Genomic DNA, 14,714 nt, shown 5'->3' with positions numbered 1-14,714 from the left:
GAGAATCCGATCTAAATAAATCCCCTCTTTTAAGGAAGACATACATATATTGGGGGTGATTAAAATGATGCTTCTTTCCTAGAATTATAGCCTACAGGAAGAGCTGGGGAGGCGGTAGAGATTTAAAAGCAGCAGCAAGTCCTATAAGCAGATGGAGTAACTGGAATAAACCATCCACCGGGGTATGAGTGAGCATAAAGCTGGTACGTCTGCTTGAACTAGGTCCCTGTAGTTACCACATTCATGCAAATCCAGAAACAGATGCAGCTGAAGATAAAACTTTAATAGCAAGACTGTGTTTACATCAATTAGAAAACTGAAATACAAAGATACATTCTGATAATAAACTGCATGAGTATCAGTGAACTGAAGAACTCTCACAATGTGAAAAGAAGCTGGCCACTAAAGGTAGTATGGTGATTATGACTGTCGTAAATCCTTGTGTTTACCCACTGACGTAAAAACACAACATCTCCAACCTCTAATAACAAAGTGACACCATTAGCAGGATTAACAGAAAATGAAGTCTGATGTTCATAGGCAAGAACAACATGGTCTCCATTCTTGACCAGCGCAGCACCAGTACCATGTGAAGGATGTCCACCTCCATGAATGTAGAACTCAAAGTGGTAGGCTGCTCTCACCGGGGCTATGAAAAAGCCTGTGGAACACAACATTGATTTCTTTATCTGCCTTTTTTTTAAATTGTCCATCAGTGAAAATGGAGATTTTTTTTCCCCCATTTTATCACCCAGTGCTCCTACCTAAGTCCGTCCTGGGCATTGCTCCCTCTACCAGCCCTGGGAGAGCCTCTAGTAGGGGTGTAACGATACACTAATCTCACCATACGGTACGATACACGATATTGAGGTCACGATAACGATACGATATTATAGCAGTATTTTTTTAACAACCTTGAATGGGGAACATATGACTGGAAAAAATGGTCCTTTATTTGAAAGACAAAAAATACAAAACAATGCTGTGCGTTTTCCCTATTGTTACAGTTTGTAATGCTTTATAACTGTTTAAGTTTTAAAGAGAAAGCCAGGCCAACCATTTTCCACAAACTGAACTAAAAGTAAATGTCAGGTTTGCATTATGCATCTTCAGTTTCATACAAGTACAAATATTTTGTCACAAACTGAATAGTTTCTCTCATGTTTTTGATTTGACTTTTTTCTTTTTCAGAAATTTAACAACAAAAATGAAATAAATAAATAAAAGTAAATCAATACATACAATTTTACATCATAAAAAAGACTGATTCATGCTCAGCTTATAAGTGTAAGAGGAGATTTATTTTTGTTAAGAAGGTTATTTTGGTAATTCAGGGTTCATTATTTAATAAATATATTCTTTATATTCTGATGTAAATCAGGGACTATAATGACACTAGTCAGTTTATCTGTAGTGATTAGTCTGTTTTAGATTGGGCGGAGTGATACGCCACAGTACGGCACTAGGTGCTGTGTTGATGTTCTAAAATCCTACACTGTTGAGGGACATTAAAATACACTGGAACTCAGCAGAAGTTTCCCCGTGTTTATCCTACTCACGACCCCAAAAAGGTTTAATTTAATAAGGTAAGGCTTAACTCTACACCAGACTTACATAAGCAAAAGTTCAGAGCTCAAAACCCTGCAAGGGTCGAGGCGCGGTCGGCACAAATACGGTGCACGTTACTAGTCAACACAATATGGGCTAATAATATTAATAATCCAATATCGCGATACAGTTTGTCACCTCCACGACAAGTATCGTGACGTTTTTGTATCGCAAAATTTTGTGGCATGATATATTGTTACACCCCTAGCCTCTACCAACCCTGGGGGATCATCTTCCAAACCTGGGAGAGCCTCTACCTTGGCAGAGCCTCTACCAATCCTGGAAGAGCATCTACCAACCCTAGAGCCATCTACCAATAAACAAATGAAATGAAATAAAATTGTTCTTCTCACGTTTCATGAATAAGACCCAATGTATAATATGACCCCAATCTGGAGTCTAAAGTTCTCTTTACCTCCTGCTCATGACCAGTTGGGTCAGGTTTAAAAGATACATGGTTAGGGATACATGGTTAGAAAAAAATATTCATGATTTTAGTATTTATGGATTGGGGTTCCCATAATGTGATGTCAACATCTACTTAAAAAGGAAAAAAGTTACCATGTCGCTATTTATACATTTCTAAATGAATTGTGACACTCATAGATTTGAAGATGTGGACAAACACATTTTCTTGTGAGAGTGAGCAGGATGTAATATTTCATCTGTAAATGTGAGTACCTGTGTTTGGGTTATAGGCATTTCCAACATTTGAAACAACGTTTCTGAAGATCAGGTTGGTGTGTGCGTTAAATGGTCCAATAGTTTCTTCACCAGAAGTGATCAAAGACGCTGAGAAAGCCACTCGTTTCACTGAGAGAGAAACACAAGTGTTACATTACAGTGAACGATGTTCAAGTTGTATCAGTCCTGATCTAATTCTGGAAATTACAAACCTTCTCCTTCTCTTGTCAGAGTGTTCACATGGTTTTCTGTTGTGTTTGCTCTGACTTTAATGGTGAGCAGTTCAGCTGCCTGTTCTGCCAGCTTAGCTGCCTGCTCTAAAACATTAAAAACAACATCAGAATTAACAGTTTGACAAATTGATGAATGAAAATCAGTGGTTCAAAGCAGTTAGTTTATTGTCCTGAAAGAAAAAAAAACTATTAATGCATGTGAATTTAATTATTATATATAACCACTTTTTAGTGCGCTCATGGTGCTAATATGTAATTTGAATACTACTTGTGTCACTGCTAGATATCCAGCGTGTACCTTGGTACTGTTGCTTCAGCTCCGTCTTTTGTGACTCCAGTTCTCTCTGCCTTGCTGCTTGTTCTAAAAGAGAAATAACAAACTTAAGAACTTGATAAAGTAATTACAAAATTAATAAGATATATTTTTTTTTTTTCCCTTGTCTGCACACATATTACAGTTTTTCTCGATTGCTTTGACACATTTTGCCCATCATGGGTCAACTTTATCTAATGCTCACACCTTCTTTGCACAGCAAGAGTCCTCTCTGGCGAATCAGTTAACTATTTCTCATTGCTTTCACACAATTTTCTTTGACTTTTACAGTAATACACTTTTCAAAACAGTTAACGCACTTCTCACAAAGAGACACAAAACATAACTGATTTACCATGGCAACATATTGCAGACACTTTGTAGCAGCCAATTGGAACTGCTCTCTCAATTCAAAAAATTATCAGCACCTGTGTGAACACTCTTTGCAAAACAAATCAAGTAGTCCTCAACCTATCAAAGAGGTCAATAGCTTGAAGTTGATACCAAGCATAGATCGAGGAGGACGTGGACGAGGACATGTGGCCTGATCGTCAGGCCCGTGTCGACAATGCATAATTTTCCTGTATTTTTATTTTTTTCATATTTACAGGGTTTCATTTCATTGTTTCATTTACAGTATTTTCTTTGAGAATTGACCTTTGTTGTACTGCATATTGAACCATTGAAGTCATTTTGATTGCTTACAGTATGTGCATGTGACAAGTACTGCAATAAATATTTTTCTGTCAGAATCTTGCCATTTTGTACACAGTAGAACAAATGTAAATCAATGGTGTTGACAGGTACTTCAGCAATACAAAAACAGATCTACAATATTTTACTGTATACACATTTTCTGATTTTACTGTAAATACTCTGTGACAGTATATTTCTAAGTTATATAACTAAGTTAGAGTGCTCAATACAAAACCCGAATTGTAGTATGTTGTCAGTTGTAAAATAGTCAATACTATGAGGGTGTTGAACAAAAGTTGATATTGATAGCTGTAGTTTCAATTTTGTTATCCATTGTTAAATAAATGAGAAAACATACATGTTCAATTGAGAAAAAAATGTAGGTTTTGATGGAAAAGTTTGGTTTTGATGGATGTGTGACAAGTTTTGAGAAAGTGGTGTCATTCTGCAAACATCATAAAGTGTTTTGGTTATTTCAGCTTCTGTTAAGGGCTTTGTGTGAGCTGTTTTGAAAAAGTAAACTGTGAATGGAAAAATGGGCCAAAACGATCGAGAAAAACTGTAATGATTGATACCATGATGGTAGAAACCAAAAGTATATATATGTGCATTATTACTATATTTAATATATATACATATATATATGTGTGTGTGTGTGTGTGTGTGTGTGTGTGTGTAATAAACCAAACAAAGTTCCACCTGAAGTGTATCTATAGTGGGGGAGGAGGAGGAGCAACCCCGCCACCCGCGAGACCAGAGGCCGACACGGAAGAGCCCGGAACCCAGGCCACCAGCAACCCCACAGAGGGGAGAAGCAGGAGGGAGGCAACCCACCGCCTGCGAGGACCCCCCCCCCCCCCCCCGGCGGCGGCCGAGGGGGCCCGCGGGCGGGGCCCCCACGGCGCGGGAAGAAGCAGCCAGGGATCCCGCGGCGGCGGACCGCGACCCAGGCAATCCCCGGCCACCCGGTCCGGGCCGGACACGCGGCCAGGAGGCCCTCACCCTTCAGGCCAACGACCCCCACCCGGCAGGGGGCCAGCCTGCCCGGAGAGACAGAGCCGCCCCGGCCGCCGACGCGGGCAGGCGCACCCGCCCCCCACGAAAGTGGCCCTCCAAGACCAGAGGGGCGCCCCGCCGCAGAGGCAGCGGGGGGGACCGGAGACGGGCCCGGAGAGGGGGAACCCCCCAACAAGGCGACACCCGTGCAGGCCCGACAACGGAGGGCCCCAGACCCAGGCATCCCATTCATTCATCCATTCACCTATCTGATATCTATACTAATAATAATATGATATACTATACATAATAATAATACTAATAATACTACTACTACTACTACTAATAATAATAATAATAATAATAATAATAATAATAATAATAATAATAATAATAATAACCATCTTTGTATAATATAATAATGATAAATTATTAAGTTTTGATGTCCTGCCAATGGAGGCCCGAATCCTCCATGGCAGGACCCTTCCATACCGCATTCTCACCGACACAGACACACAATCACGCACCGTTTCCCCCTCCCCGGAGGAGTCCAGCACCGCCAGAAGGCGCCCCAGGCTGCACGGCGAGCCCCGCCAGGCCCGGGAACCCCGACCCACCTATCCCAGGCCGGTGAGGGAGCGCGGGTGATGTGTTAATAAGATAATTAATAAAAAAAGTGTGGGTCAAACAGCTTTTATCATGGACTGAAAACTATCAATACATGTAAATCAAATATTCAATTCAATTCAATTCAATTTTATTTATATAGCGTCTAATACAACAGAGTTGTCTCTAGACGCTTTACAGAGACCCATACCCAGAACATGACCCCCGAGCAGTTATTACATAAACAATGGCAGGTAAAAACTCCCCTAGTGGGAGAAAAACCTTAAGCCAAACAGTGGCAAGGAAAAACTCCCCTTTAAGAGGGAAGAAACCTTGAGCAGGACCAGGCTCATCAGGGGGGACCCTCCTGCCGAGGGCCAGACTGGTGGGTCAGGGACGGCAACAGCACAGCAGGCAGGTGGAAGCAGCAACGGGATGACCAGAGGTGGGGACCGCAGGCCAGCACGCAGCTCCCGAAGCTCCGGCCCAATCAGCAAGTCCCAGGTTGGGGTGCAGGGTCAGGAAAAGACTTGTGCTCCGTAATGCAAGCTACAAGCCACCCACGGCCACCTGCAGGACAAAAGAGAGAAAAGGGAGGAGAAGGGGGGGCCAGCAACGGGATGACCAGGGGTGGGGACCGCAGGCCAGCACGCAGCTCCCGAAGCTCCGGCCCAATCAGCAAGTCCCAGGTTGGGGTGCAGGGTCGGGGAAAGACTTGCGCTCCGTAATGCAAGCTACAAGCCACCCACGACCACCTGCAGGTTCCGGTGTCCGGCAAAGGATGCTGCAACATGGACAAAAGAGAGAAAAGGGAGGAGAAGGAGAAGGGGGGGCCAGCACAAGAAACCACAGGAGCGACTCTGACACACTAAAGTTTACACTACCTAGAGATTTACCAACACCAGCTAGAGGTTTACTAAACACTAACTATACGCTTTACTAAACAGAAAGGTTTTAAGTTTAGTTTTAAAGGTGGAGGTGGTGTCAGCCCCCTTAACCCAGATTGGAAGTTGGTTCCATAGTAGTGGCGCCTGATAGCAGAACGCCCGCCCTCCAAATCTACATTTAGATACTCTAGGAACTACAAGTAAACCTGCACTCTGAGAACGGAGAGCTCTGACAGGAACATAAGGCACTATCAGGTCTTGCAAATAATGCGGAGCTAAGCCGTTTTGGGCTTTATACGCAAGTAATACAATTTTAAATTGGATTCTGAATTTTACGGGTAGCCAATGGAGCGACGCTAACACTGGAGAGACGTGGTCTCTCCTGCTAATTCCTGTCAGTACTCGTGCTGCTGCATTTTGGATCAGCTGGAGCCTATTCAGCAAATTACTTGGACATCCTGCTAACAACACATTACAGTAATCTAGTCTAGAAGATACAAACGCATGAACTAGTTTTTCTGCATCACTCTGTGAGAGGATTTTCCTAATCTTTGCAATATTACGGAGATGGAAAAAGGCTATTTTACAAACCTGATTGACATATGGTTTAAACGACAAATCCTGATCGAAAATAACACCAAGATTTCTCACAGTTGCACTGGAAGCCATCGCAACACCATCTAATCCCTTCCTAAGATGCTCTGGACCAAGAATGATAACCTCTGTTTTATCTGAATTTAGAAGCAGGAAATTTCTGGACATCCAGTCCTTGATGTCCCTAAGACATGCCTGAAGTTTAACTAACGGTTCTGTTTCATCCGGCTTCATAGACAAATAGAGCTGCGTATCATCAGCATAACAATGAAAGTGTATGCCGTGATTCTGGATTATACTTCCCAACGGCTGCATGTATAAACTGAACAAGATTGGCCCTAGCACTGAACCCTGCGGAACACCATAACAGACCCTTGACTGTTCTGAAGAAACCTCATGTACATGAACAAACTGGAACCTGTCAGATAGGTATGATTTAAACCAACATAGAGCTGTCCCTTTAATCCCAACAACATGCTCTAACCTGTGCAGTAAAATGCCATGATCTATAGTGTCAAAAGCAGCACTGAGGTCCAGTAGAACCAGTATGGACACTAATCCCTTATCTGAGGCCATAAGGAGGTCATTCGTGACTCGAACAAGTGCTGTCTTTGTGCTATGATGCATTCTGAACCCTGACTGAAAGACTTCAAACAGATCATTTCTATACAAATAGTCACATAACTGGCTTGAAACTGCCTTTTCCAGAATTTTAGACACAAATGGAAGGTTGGAAATTGGTCTATAATTAGCTAAGGTGTCTGGGTCAAGAGAAGGTTTTTTAAGTAGAGGTTTAATTACTGCGACTTTGAAAACCTGTGGTACATATCCTAAACTTAGGGATAAGTTAATTTGGTCCAGTATTGTCGTACCAATAAGAGAAAAAATATGTTTGAATAGTCGAGTCGGGATGGGGTCTAACATACATGTGGTTGACTTAGCTCTATTAACGAGTGAAGTCAGCTCAGGGAGGTCTACAGGATCAAAACAGTCTAGAGACAAGTCAGAGCCTAGGGAAGTCGCTAAAGCTGAAGAAACACCTACAACCGGCTGGTTGATTTCTTCTCTAATTCTCGCGATTTTACTGTTGAAGAAGCCCATAAAGTCCTCACTACTGAGAGCTGCAGGAATGCACGGCTCAACACAGTTATGACTCTTTGTCAGCCTGGCTACAGTGCTGAACAGAAAACGTGGGTTACTTTTGTTATCCTCTATCAACGTTGAATAGTAAGCTGTTCTGGCTTTGCGAATGGCTTTTTTATATACTATTAGAATATCTTTCCATTCACGATGAGAGTCTACAGACCTACAAGAGTGCCACTTCCTTTCCATTTTACGCACGTTTTGTTTCAACATGCGGATATCTGAATTATACCAGGGAGTTAAGCTCCTGTGGCTAGAAACCCTCCTTTTCAAAGGAGCAACTTCATCTAAAGCTGAACGCAACAAATCAGCAGTGTTACTAGCAAGGAAATCAACATCTGCAGAGGTAGAACCCAGGTCACTGGCCTCGACTACATCACTATTTCGCACTGTCGTAAGATAAGCAATGGCCTCCCTAAATTTAACAATAACTTCATCAGACAAACATCTGCTAAAATAATAAATAAATATGAATTTTTGTTTAGTAAAACAAAACAAGGTTTTCGTGCCTTAATTGTATCACATCAAGTTTAGATACTGGAAGGATCACAGACAGGGGAATACGAGAGTCAGCAGTGAATCTCCTATTCTTGACTCTAATCGGCCTGTTCTGTATTTATGGTAACCAAAGGAGAGATTCAGTGTGAGAAAGGGCATTGTAGTCACAGGAAATCACAGGACCCAAATGCAGCAAATGGAGCTGGAGTGGATGTGACAATTTTAATCAAATCTGATTTTCAGAATATTTGTTCTCAAAAATATGTCATTACATTTGCACTTAAAATAAAGGAAACACCTTGGTACTGTGGCTTCAGTTTAGTTAGTTAGTTAGTTAGTTAGTTAGTTAGTTAGTTAGTTAGTTAGTTAGTTAGTTAGTTAGTTAGTTAGTTAGTTAGTTAGTTAGTTAGTTAGTTAGTTAGTTAGTTAGTTAGTTAGTTAATTTATTTGTCCACAAGTGGAGATTTGTCTTTTGTCTCATAATACAAAAACAACAGTACCATGACACATCAACAAACACTTAACATTTACACGCAAAACATCTTAGTGGCAAAAAAAGTGGAACAACAAGGGCGCGTAAATAAAAGACAAGTTTATCTACCGAGACGTGCCCTCATTCAGAGCCTTAATGGCGTTGGGAATGAATGAGTTTTTACATAAGTTCCGGTTAGCCTTTGGTACACAGTACCGTCTACCTGAGGGAAGTAATTTAAACTCTAAAGCTGCACAGTGGGTGAGTAGATCATTTACTATCCTAGCAGCTTTTTTCCCAATCACTTCCTTATAAATGCCACTTAAGTTTCTCTGTGTCTTCCATATTATGTTTGAGACTAGATTCACTATTCTTTGTAGCTTGCATCTATTTTTTGTGGTAAGGTTGTCGTACCACATTGCCATGTTAAAGGTTAAGATTCCCTCTATGAGGTTCTTATAGACCAAGGGTCGGCAACTCGCGGCTCTAGAGCCACATGCGGCTCTTTAGCGCCGCCCTAGTGGCTCCTGGAACTTTTTCAAAAATGTTTGACCTTTTTTTTCCCTTTTTTCTTCTTTTTTTTCCTTTTTTCTCTTTTTTTCCTTTTTTTCTTTTTTTCTTTCTTTTTCCTTTCCTTTTCAATCTCGACATTTTGACTTTTTTCTCGACATTTCGACTTTTTTCTCAAAATTTTGATTTTTTTCTCAAAATTTTGACTTTTTTCTCAACATTTCGACTTTTTTCTCAAAATTTTGACTTTTTTCTCAAAATTTTGACTTTTTTCTCGACATTTTGACTTTTTTCTCAAAATTTTGACTTTTTTCTCGACATTTTGACTTTTCTCTCGACATTTCGACTTTTTTCTTAAGATTGTGCTTCAATTGACATTTCGACTTTTTCCTTGACATTTCGACTTTTTTTTTCGAAGTGCATAATGAAAAAAAAAATCTCCCCCCAGTTATAACTAATATAGAAACATGCAGCATGTGTTGCCTTCATTCTAAGGCTGATACAAGACTTTTCATTTTTTGCGGCTCCAGAAATATTTGTTTTTTGTGTTTTTGGCTCTTTCAACATTTTGGGTTGCCGACCCCTGTTATAGACAGTCTCCATAATCTGCTTGCTGCTTGCTTTGTGGAACTCAACTGTTTCAGTTCTGTCAGCTTAGCTGCCTGCTCTAAAACATCAGTGTTATTTGAGTCACTACTAAATATACAGCACAGCAATTCTGGAAATTACAAACCTTCTCCTTCTCTTGTCAGAGTGTTCACATGGTTTTCTGTTGTGTTTGCTCTGGCTTTAATGGTGAGCAGTTCAGCTGCCTGTTCTGCCAGTTTAGCTGCCTGTTCTGCCAGTTTAGCCGCCTGTTCTGCCAGCTTAGCTGCCTGCTCTAAAACATCCAAAACAACATCAGAATTAACAGTTTGACAAATTGATGAATGAAAATAAGTGGTTCAAAGCAGTTGATATATGATATAATATATATTATATAATATTATATTATATATAACCACTTTTTAGTGCGTTCATGCTGCTAATATGAAAATTAAATACTACTTGTGTCACTGCTAGATATCCAGCGTATACCTTGGTACTGTTGCTTCAGCTCCGTCTTTTGTGACTCCAGTTGATTCACCTTAGCTGATTGTGCTGTAATATACACACACACACACACACACACACACACACACACACACACACACACACACACACACACACACACACACACACACACACACACACACACACACACACACACGCACACACACGCACACAGTAATTCTGCAGTATAAAAACTAACTGCACCCATTATTCCATACCTTGCAATAAGAGCAATGTCTTTCAAATATTTTTGGAAAAATTCTGAAATCCATAGATGCTGGAAGGATCCTGTTCTTTCTTTTTTCACATGACTGTACCTTGGTACTGCTGCTCCAATTCTCTGGTCTTTTTAGCTTGTTCTAAAACACCAGGGATGAACAGAGATGATTAAATCCTAACCTTCTTTAACAGCATAGTTTCATTAGTTCAAGTCAGTCATTCCTTATATTAATATTAGTGTTAGTAAGTCACACAGAATCATACCTGTATTATCACGCTGCAAGTATCTCATCTCAACCTTCAGTCCAGCCAACACGCCGCTCATCTCCCTCAGCACTGCATGGAGATCCTGCGTACACGTTGGTTGTTGCTCAGAGACATTTCCTGCTTCTCCTCCTGTCACCTCAGTTTGTCTTAAATTTACTCCAAGTTCATTGTCAGACTCGAAGGCTTGAATCTGAGCTGAAGAGAGAGAGCAGATCAGCAGCAGCAATGGAAGAAACATGGTTATCACTGTTGTCAGAGTGTGTAAACCCGTCCTTAAATAGTATTTCATTCTGTAAATAATCAACCACAATATGATCAATTATTACCTTATTTTATTTCCTTTCTGACAAAATGGGGCAGATGATAAGAATTGTCAGTTGGACTTGTTGTGAATTCTGTTGAAACAAAATTAAATGAAAGTCATAAATGTCTACAGTATCTTGCCTCCTTTTCAAAGGTGGAACATTTGTTGCTTCTTTATCTTGAATAATAAAATGATTAAGTTTGCCATCGTGTGTCCCTGTTTCCTTCTCCTGGCTTTTATTTCTCCAATCCCCCAGTCTGAATGTTTTCTGAAATGCTTCCTGGTGCAGCTTGTCCTGGATGGATGATCCATCGTCCACCGCTTATCCGTTCCCGGGTCGTGGGGGCAGCAGCCTCAGCAGAGATGCCCAGACTTCCTTCACCCCAGACACTTCCTCCAGCTCTTCCGAGGGGAGTCCGAGGCGTTCCCAGGCCAACCGAGAGACATAGTCTCTCCAGCGTGTCCTGGGTCTTCCCCGGGGTCTCCTCCCAGTGGGACATGCCTGGAACACCTCCCTAGGGAGGAGGGACATGCCTGGAACATCTCCCTGGGGAGGAGAGACATGCCGGGAACACCTCCCTAGGGAGGAGGGACATGCCTGGAACACCTCCCTAGGGAGGAGGGACATGCCTGGAACACCTCCCTAGGGAGGATCCAGGAGGATCCGGTACAGATGTCCAAGCCACCTCAGCTGACTCCTCTCAATGTGAACGAGCAGCGGCTCGACTCCGAGCTCCTCCCAGGTGACCGAACTCCTCACCCTATCTCTAAGGGAGCGTCCAGCCACCCTGCGGAGGAAACTCATCTCTAAGGGAGGAAACTCATCTCTAAGGGAGCGTCCAGCCACCCTGTGGAGGAAACTCATCTCGGCCACTTGTATCCGCGATCTTGTCCTTTCGGTCACTACCCAAAGTTCATGACCATAGGTGAGGGTAGGGGCGTAGATTGACCAGTAAATCAAGAGCTTCTCCTTTCATCTCAGCTCCTTCTTCACCACGACGGTCCGGTACATCGACCGCAAAACTGCGGACGCTGCACCGATCCGTCTGTCAATCTCACGCTCCATCGTTCCCTCACTTGTGAACAAGACCCCGAGATACTTGAACTCCTCCACCTGAGGCAGGACTTCTCCACCCACCCGGAGAAGGAACACCACCCTTTCCCGGTGGAGAACCATGGCCTCGGTTTTGGAGGTGCTGATTCTCATCCCTGCCACGTCGCACTCGGCCTCAAACCGCCCCAGCACATGCTGAAGGTCCCGGTCCGATGAAGCCAACAGGACAACGTCATCCGCAAAAAGCAGAGATGAAATCCTGTGGTTCCCAAACCGGATCCCCTCCGGCCCCTGGCTGCGCCTAGAAATCCTGTCCATAAAAACTATGAACAGGACCGGTGACAAAGGGCAGCCCTGCCGGAGTCCAACATGCACCGGGAACAAGTCTGATCTACTGCCGGCAATGCGAACCAAACTCCTGCTCCGATCATACAGAGACCGGACAGCCCTTAATAGAGGGCCCCGGACTCCATACTCACTCAGCACCCCCCACAGAATCGCACGAGGGACACGGTCAAATGCCTTCCATTTGACCATTGACTAAATATGAAGGTTTAAATCCTTTTTGAAACAAATAAATGAGCATCAAGAAGTTCCAGTTTCTGTTGATTTTGCATGTGTCATATCATACTGTAGGTGACACATGAAAAACATAGGAGACTAACATGTAAAAGCTTTATGTAACCAGAAATACCTAAAGAATGACATCAACTATGTAAATAGATGTGGGTTTGGGATTTTTCAATTAGATAATAATAACAGCTACAAAAACAATAATAACAACCAAATCAACTTGTAAACAAAAACATTAGACTACATTTAAGTACATGTAGTAAATGCAGGAGTGTCTGGACAATGATTTTTTGTTTTTTTTGTTTTTTGCTTTTTATTTAAATACATCAAAATGGATTTGAAAAAAAAATGAATCAATGAATTAATGGAAGTAATGACTTACAGTGATCAGGGTTTACTGCCATTAAAGCTCGTTGGCTGTCTAAACTAAACAAGTTCCTTTTTCCATAGATGTCAGTAATTTCATATCCTGTGTTTATGATCATTCTTATTAGCACCACAGCAAACATGTAGCCAAACCTTAACTTTGTCAAGGAAAAACTACCCAACGACTATTAAGTTATCTGATGTTGTCTGCTGCCATCTAGCGACCACTAGGCAGTACTACACTTGACTAAAACTGTATACTCCGAATCTTGTTTCCAAGAGATGGAAGAGTTAACTGCAAAAACGCAAGTAGCTCGACAGTCACAGGCTCTTAATAGCCCAGTACCCGCTGATGCTGGTACAGTTTCATGCTTGTTTAGTGTGTGTGTGTGTGTGTGTTTTTTTACTTTTCCTGATTTGTTTTAATACAGTACAGCACCAATAGTGGGGACCAGCTGTCCCTCTCAGCAGGCTCAGCTGTTTCTGGGAAAAGGGAAGAGTCAGCTTTATGAAATGTTATTTCAATTCAATTCAATTCAATTCAATTTTATTTATATAGCGTCTAATACAACAGATGTTGTCTCTAGACGCTTTCCAGAGATCCAGAACATGAACATAAACATAAATATAATTATAAATATAAATATAATCCCCCGAGCAATTATTACATAAACAATGGCAGATAAAAACTCCCATAGTGGGAAAAAAGCCTTAAGCCAAACAGTGGCAAGAAAAACTCCCCTTTAGGAGGGAAGAAACCTTGAGCAGGACCTGGATCATAAGGGGGGACCCTCCTGCCGAAGGCCAGACTGGGAGTCGGGGACGTCAGCAGCAAACAGCAGGCAGGTGGAAGCAGCAGCGGGATGACCAGAGGTGGGGGGTGGTGGGGGGGGGGGACAGGCCAGAACGCAGCTCCCGAGGCTCCGGCCTGCAAACATGCACAAAAAAGAGAAAAGGGGGGCCGGCACAAGAAACTACAGGAGCGATGGACAAAACGATAGCTATCAGACATTTATAAAAATGGAAATGGAGAAGAGAGGAAGGGAAAAGGAGAGGAGAAGAAGGGTGAGAGGCACCGCCCAGCGGATCATGTCGGTGCCCCCTGCAGCATAAGCCCCTTTCACACAGAGATTCCGCAATATTGGTGTAAAGAAGTCCTGCCAATACGCCGCCTTTGTTGGTTCACACAGAACCATACAACGCCGGCATAACGCCGCTCCCGTCTGTAAATTCACACAGCATGCCGGCGTTCCGCAATCAGAGGCGTGACGACAGCGTCAGCGTCTAGTGGCATGCCGGCATGCCGGCTGTGTCATTCACACAGACCCCGTTTCGGCTCTGTGACTACCTCCGCTGCCGGCTTATTGGTGGGGCCACTTGGCCCCCCCATTCCGCCTCCGTGACTTTCACACAGAACAGCGGCTTAAAGGCGCAACGTTCCCGCCTCGAACTGGCTGTGTGAAAGGGGCTATAGGCTTATAGCAGCATATCTACCGCGAAGCTATATTTGAGACTAACTATTATAGTCTTGTTCTATAGGTGCAACTATGACTAGTGACTCTAACACACTAGAGTTTACACTACCTAGAGATTTACCAA

The 14,714-nt window shown here is 42.5% G+C and overlaps 1 protein-coding gene across 1 annotated transcript; it reads right to left on the bottom strand.

Moving 5' to 3' along the window:
* Window positions 1-264: 264 nt before the first annotated feature.
* Window positions 265-11,056, bottom strand: LOC133456434 (uncharacterized). Its single transcript, XM_061734909.1, has 8 exons — window positions 10,816-11,056; window positions 10,650-10,691; window positions 10,318-10,380; window positions 9,974-10,120; window positions 2,824-2,886; window positions 2,505-2,609; window positions 2,290-2,421; window positions 265-661 (listed from the first exon to the last, which is right to left on the bottom strand). Exons 1-8 carry the CDS (start codon window positions 11,054-11,056, stop codon window positions 378-380), a joined length of 1,077 nt encoding a protein of 358 aa, XP_061590893.1. The 3' UTR covers window positions 265-377.
* Window positions 11,057-14,714: the final 3,658 nt, after the last annotated feature.

Source organism: Cololabis saira, chromosome 12 (genome assembly GCF_033807715.1).
Source record: "Cololabis saira isolate AMF1-May2022 chromosome 12, fColSai1.1, whole genome shotgun sequence".
In the NCBI taxonomy this organism is placed as follows: Eukaryota; Metazoa; Chordata; class Actinopteri; order Beloniformes; family Belonidae; genus Cololabis; species Cololabis saira.
Note: the sequence above shows the minus strand (reverse complement) of the source record. Positions and strands in the feature narration are given on the sequence as shown.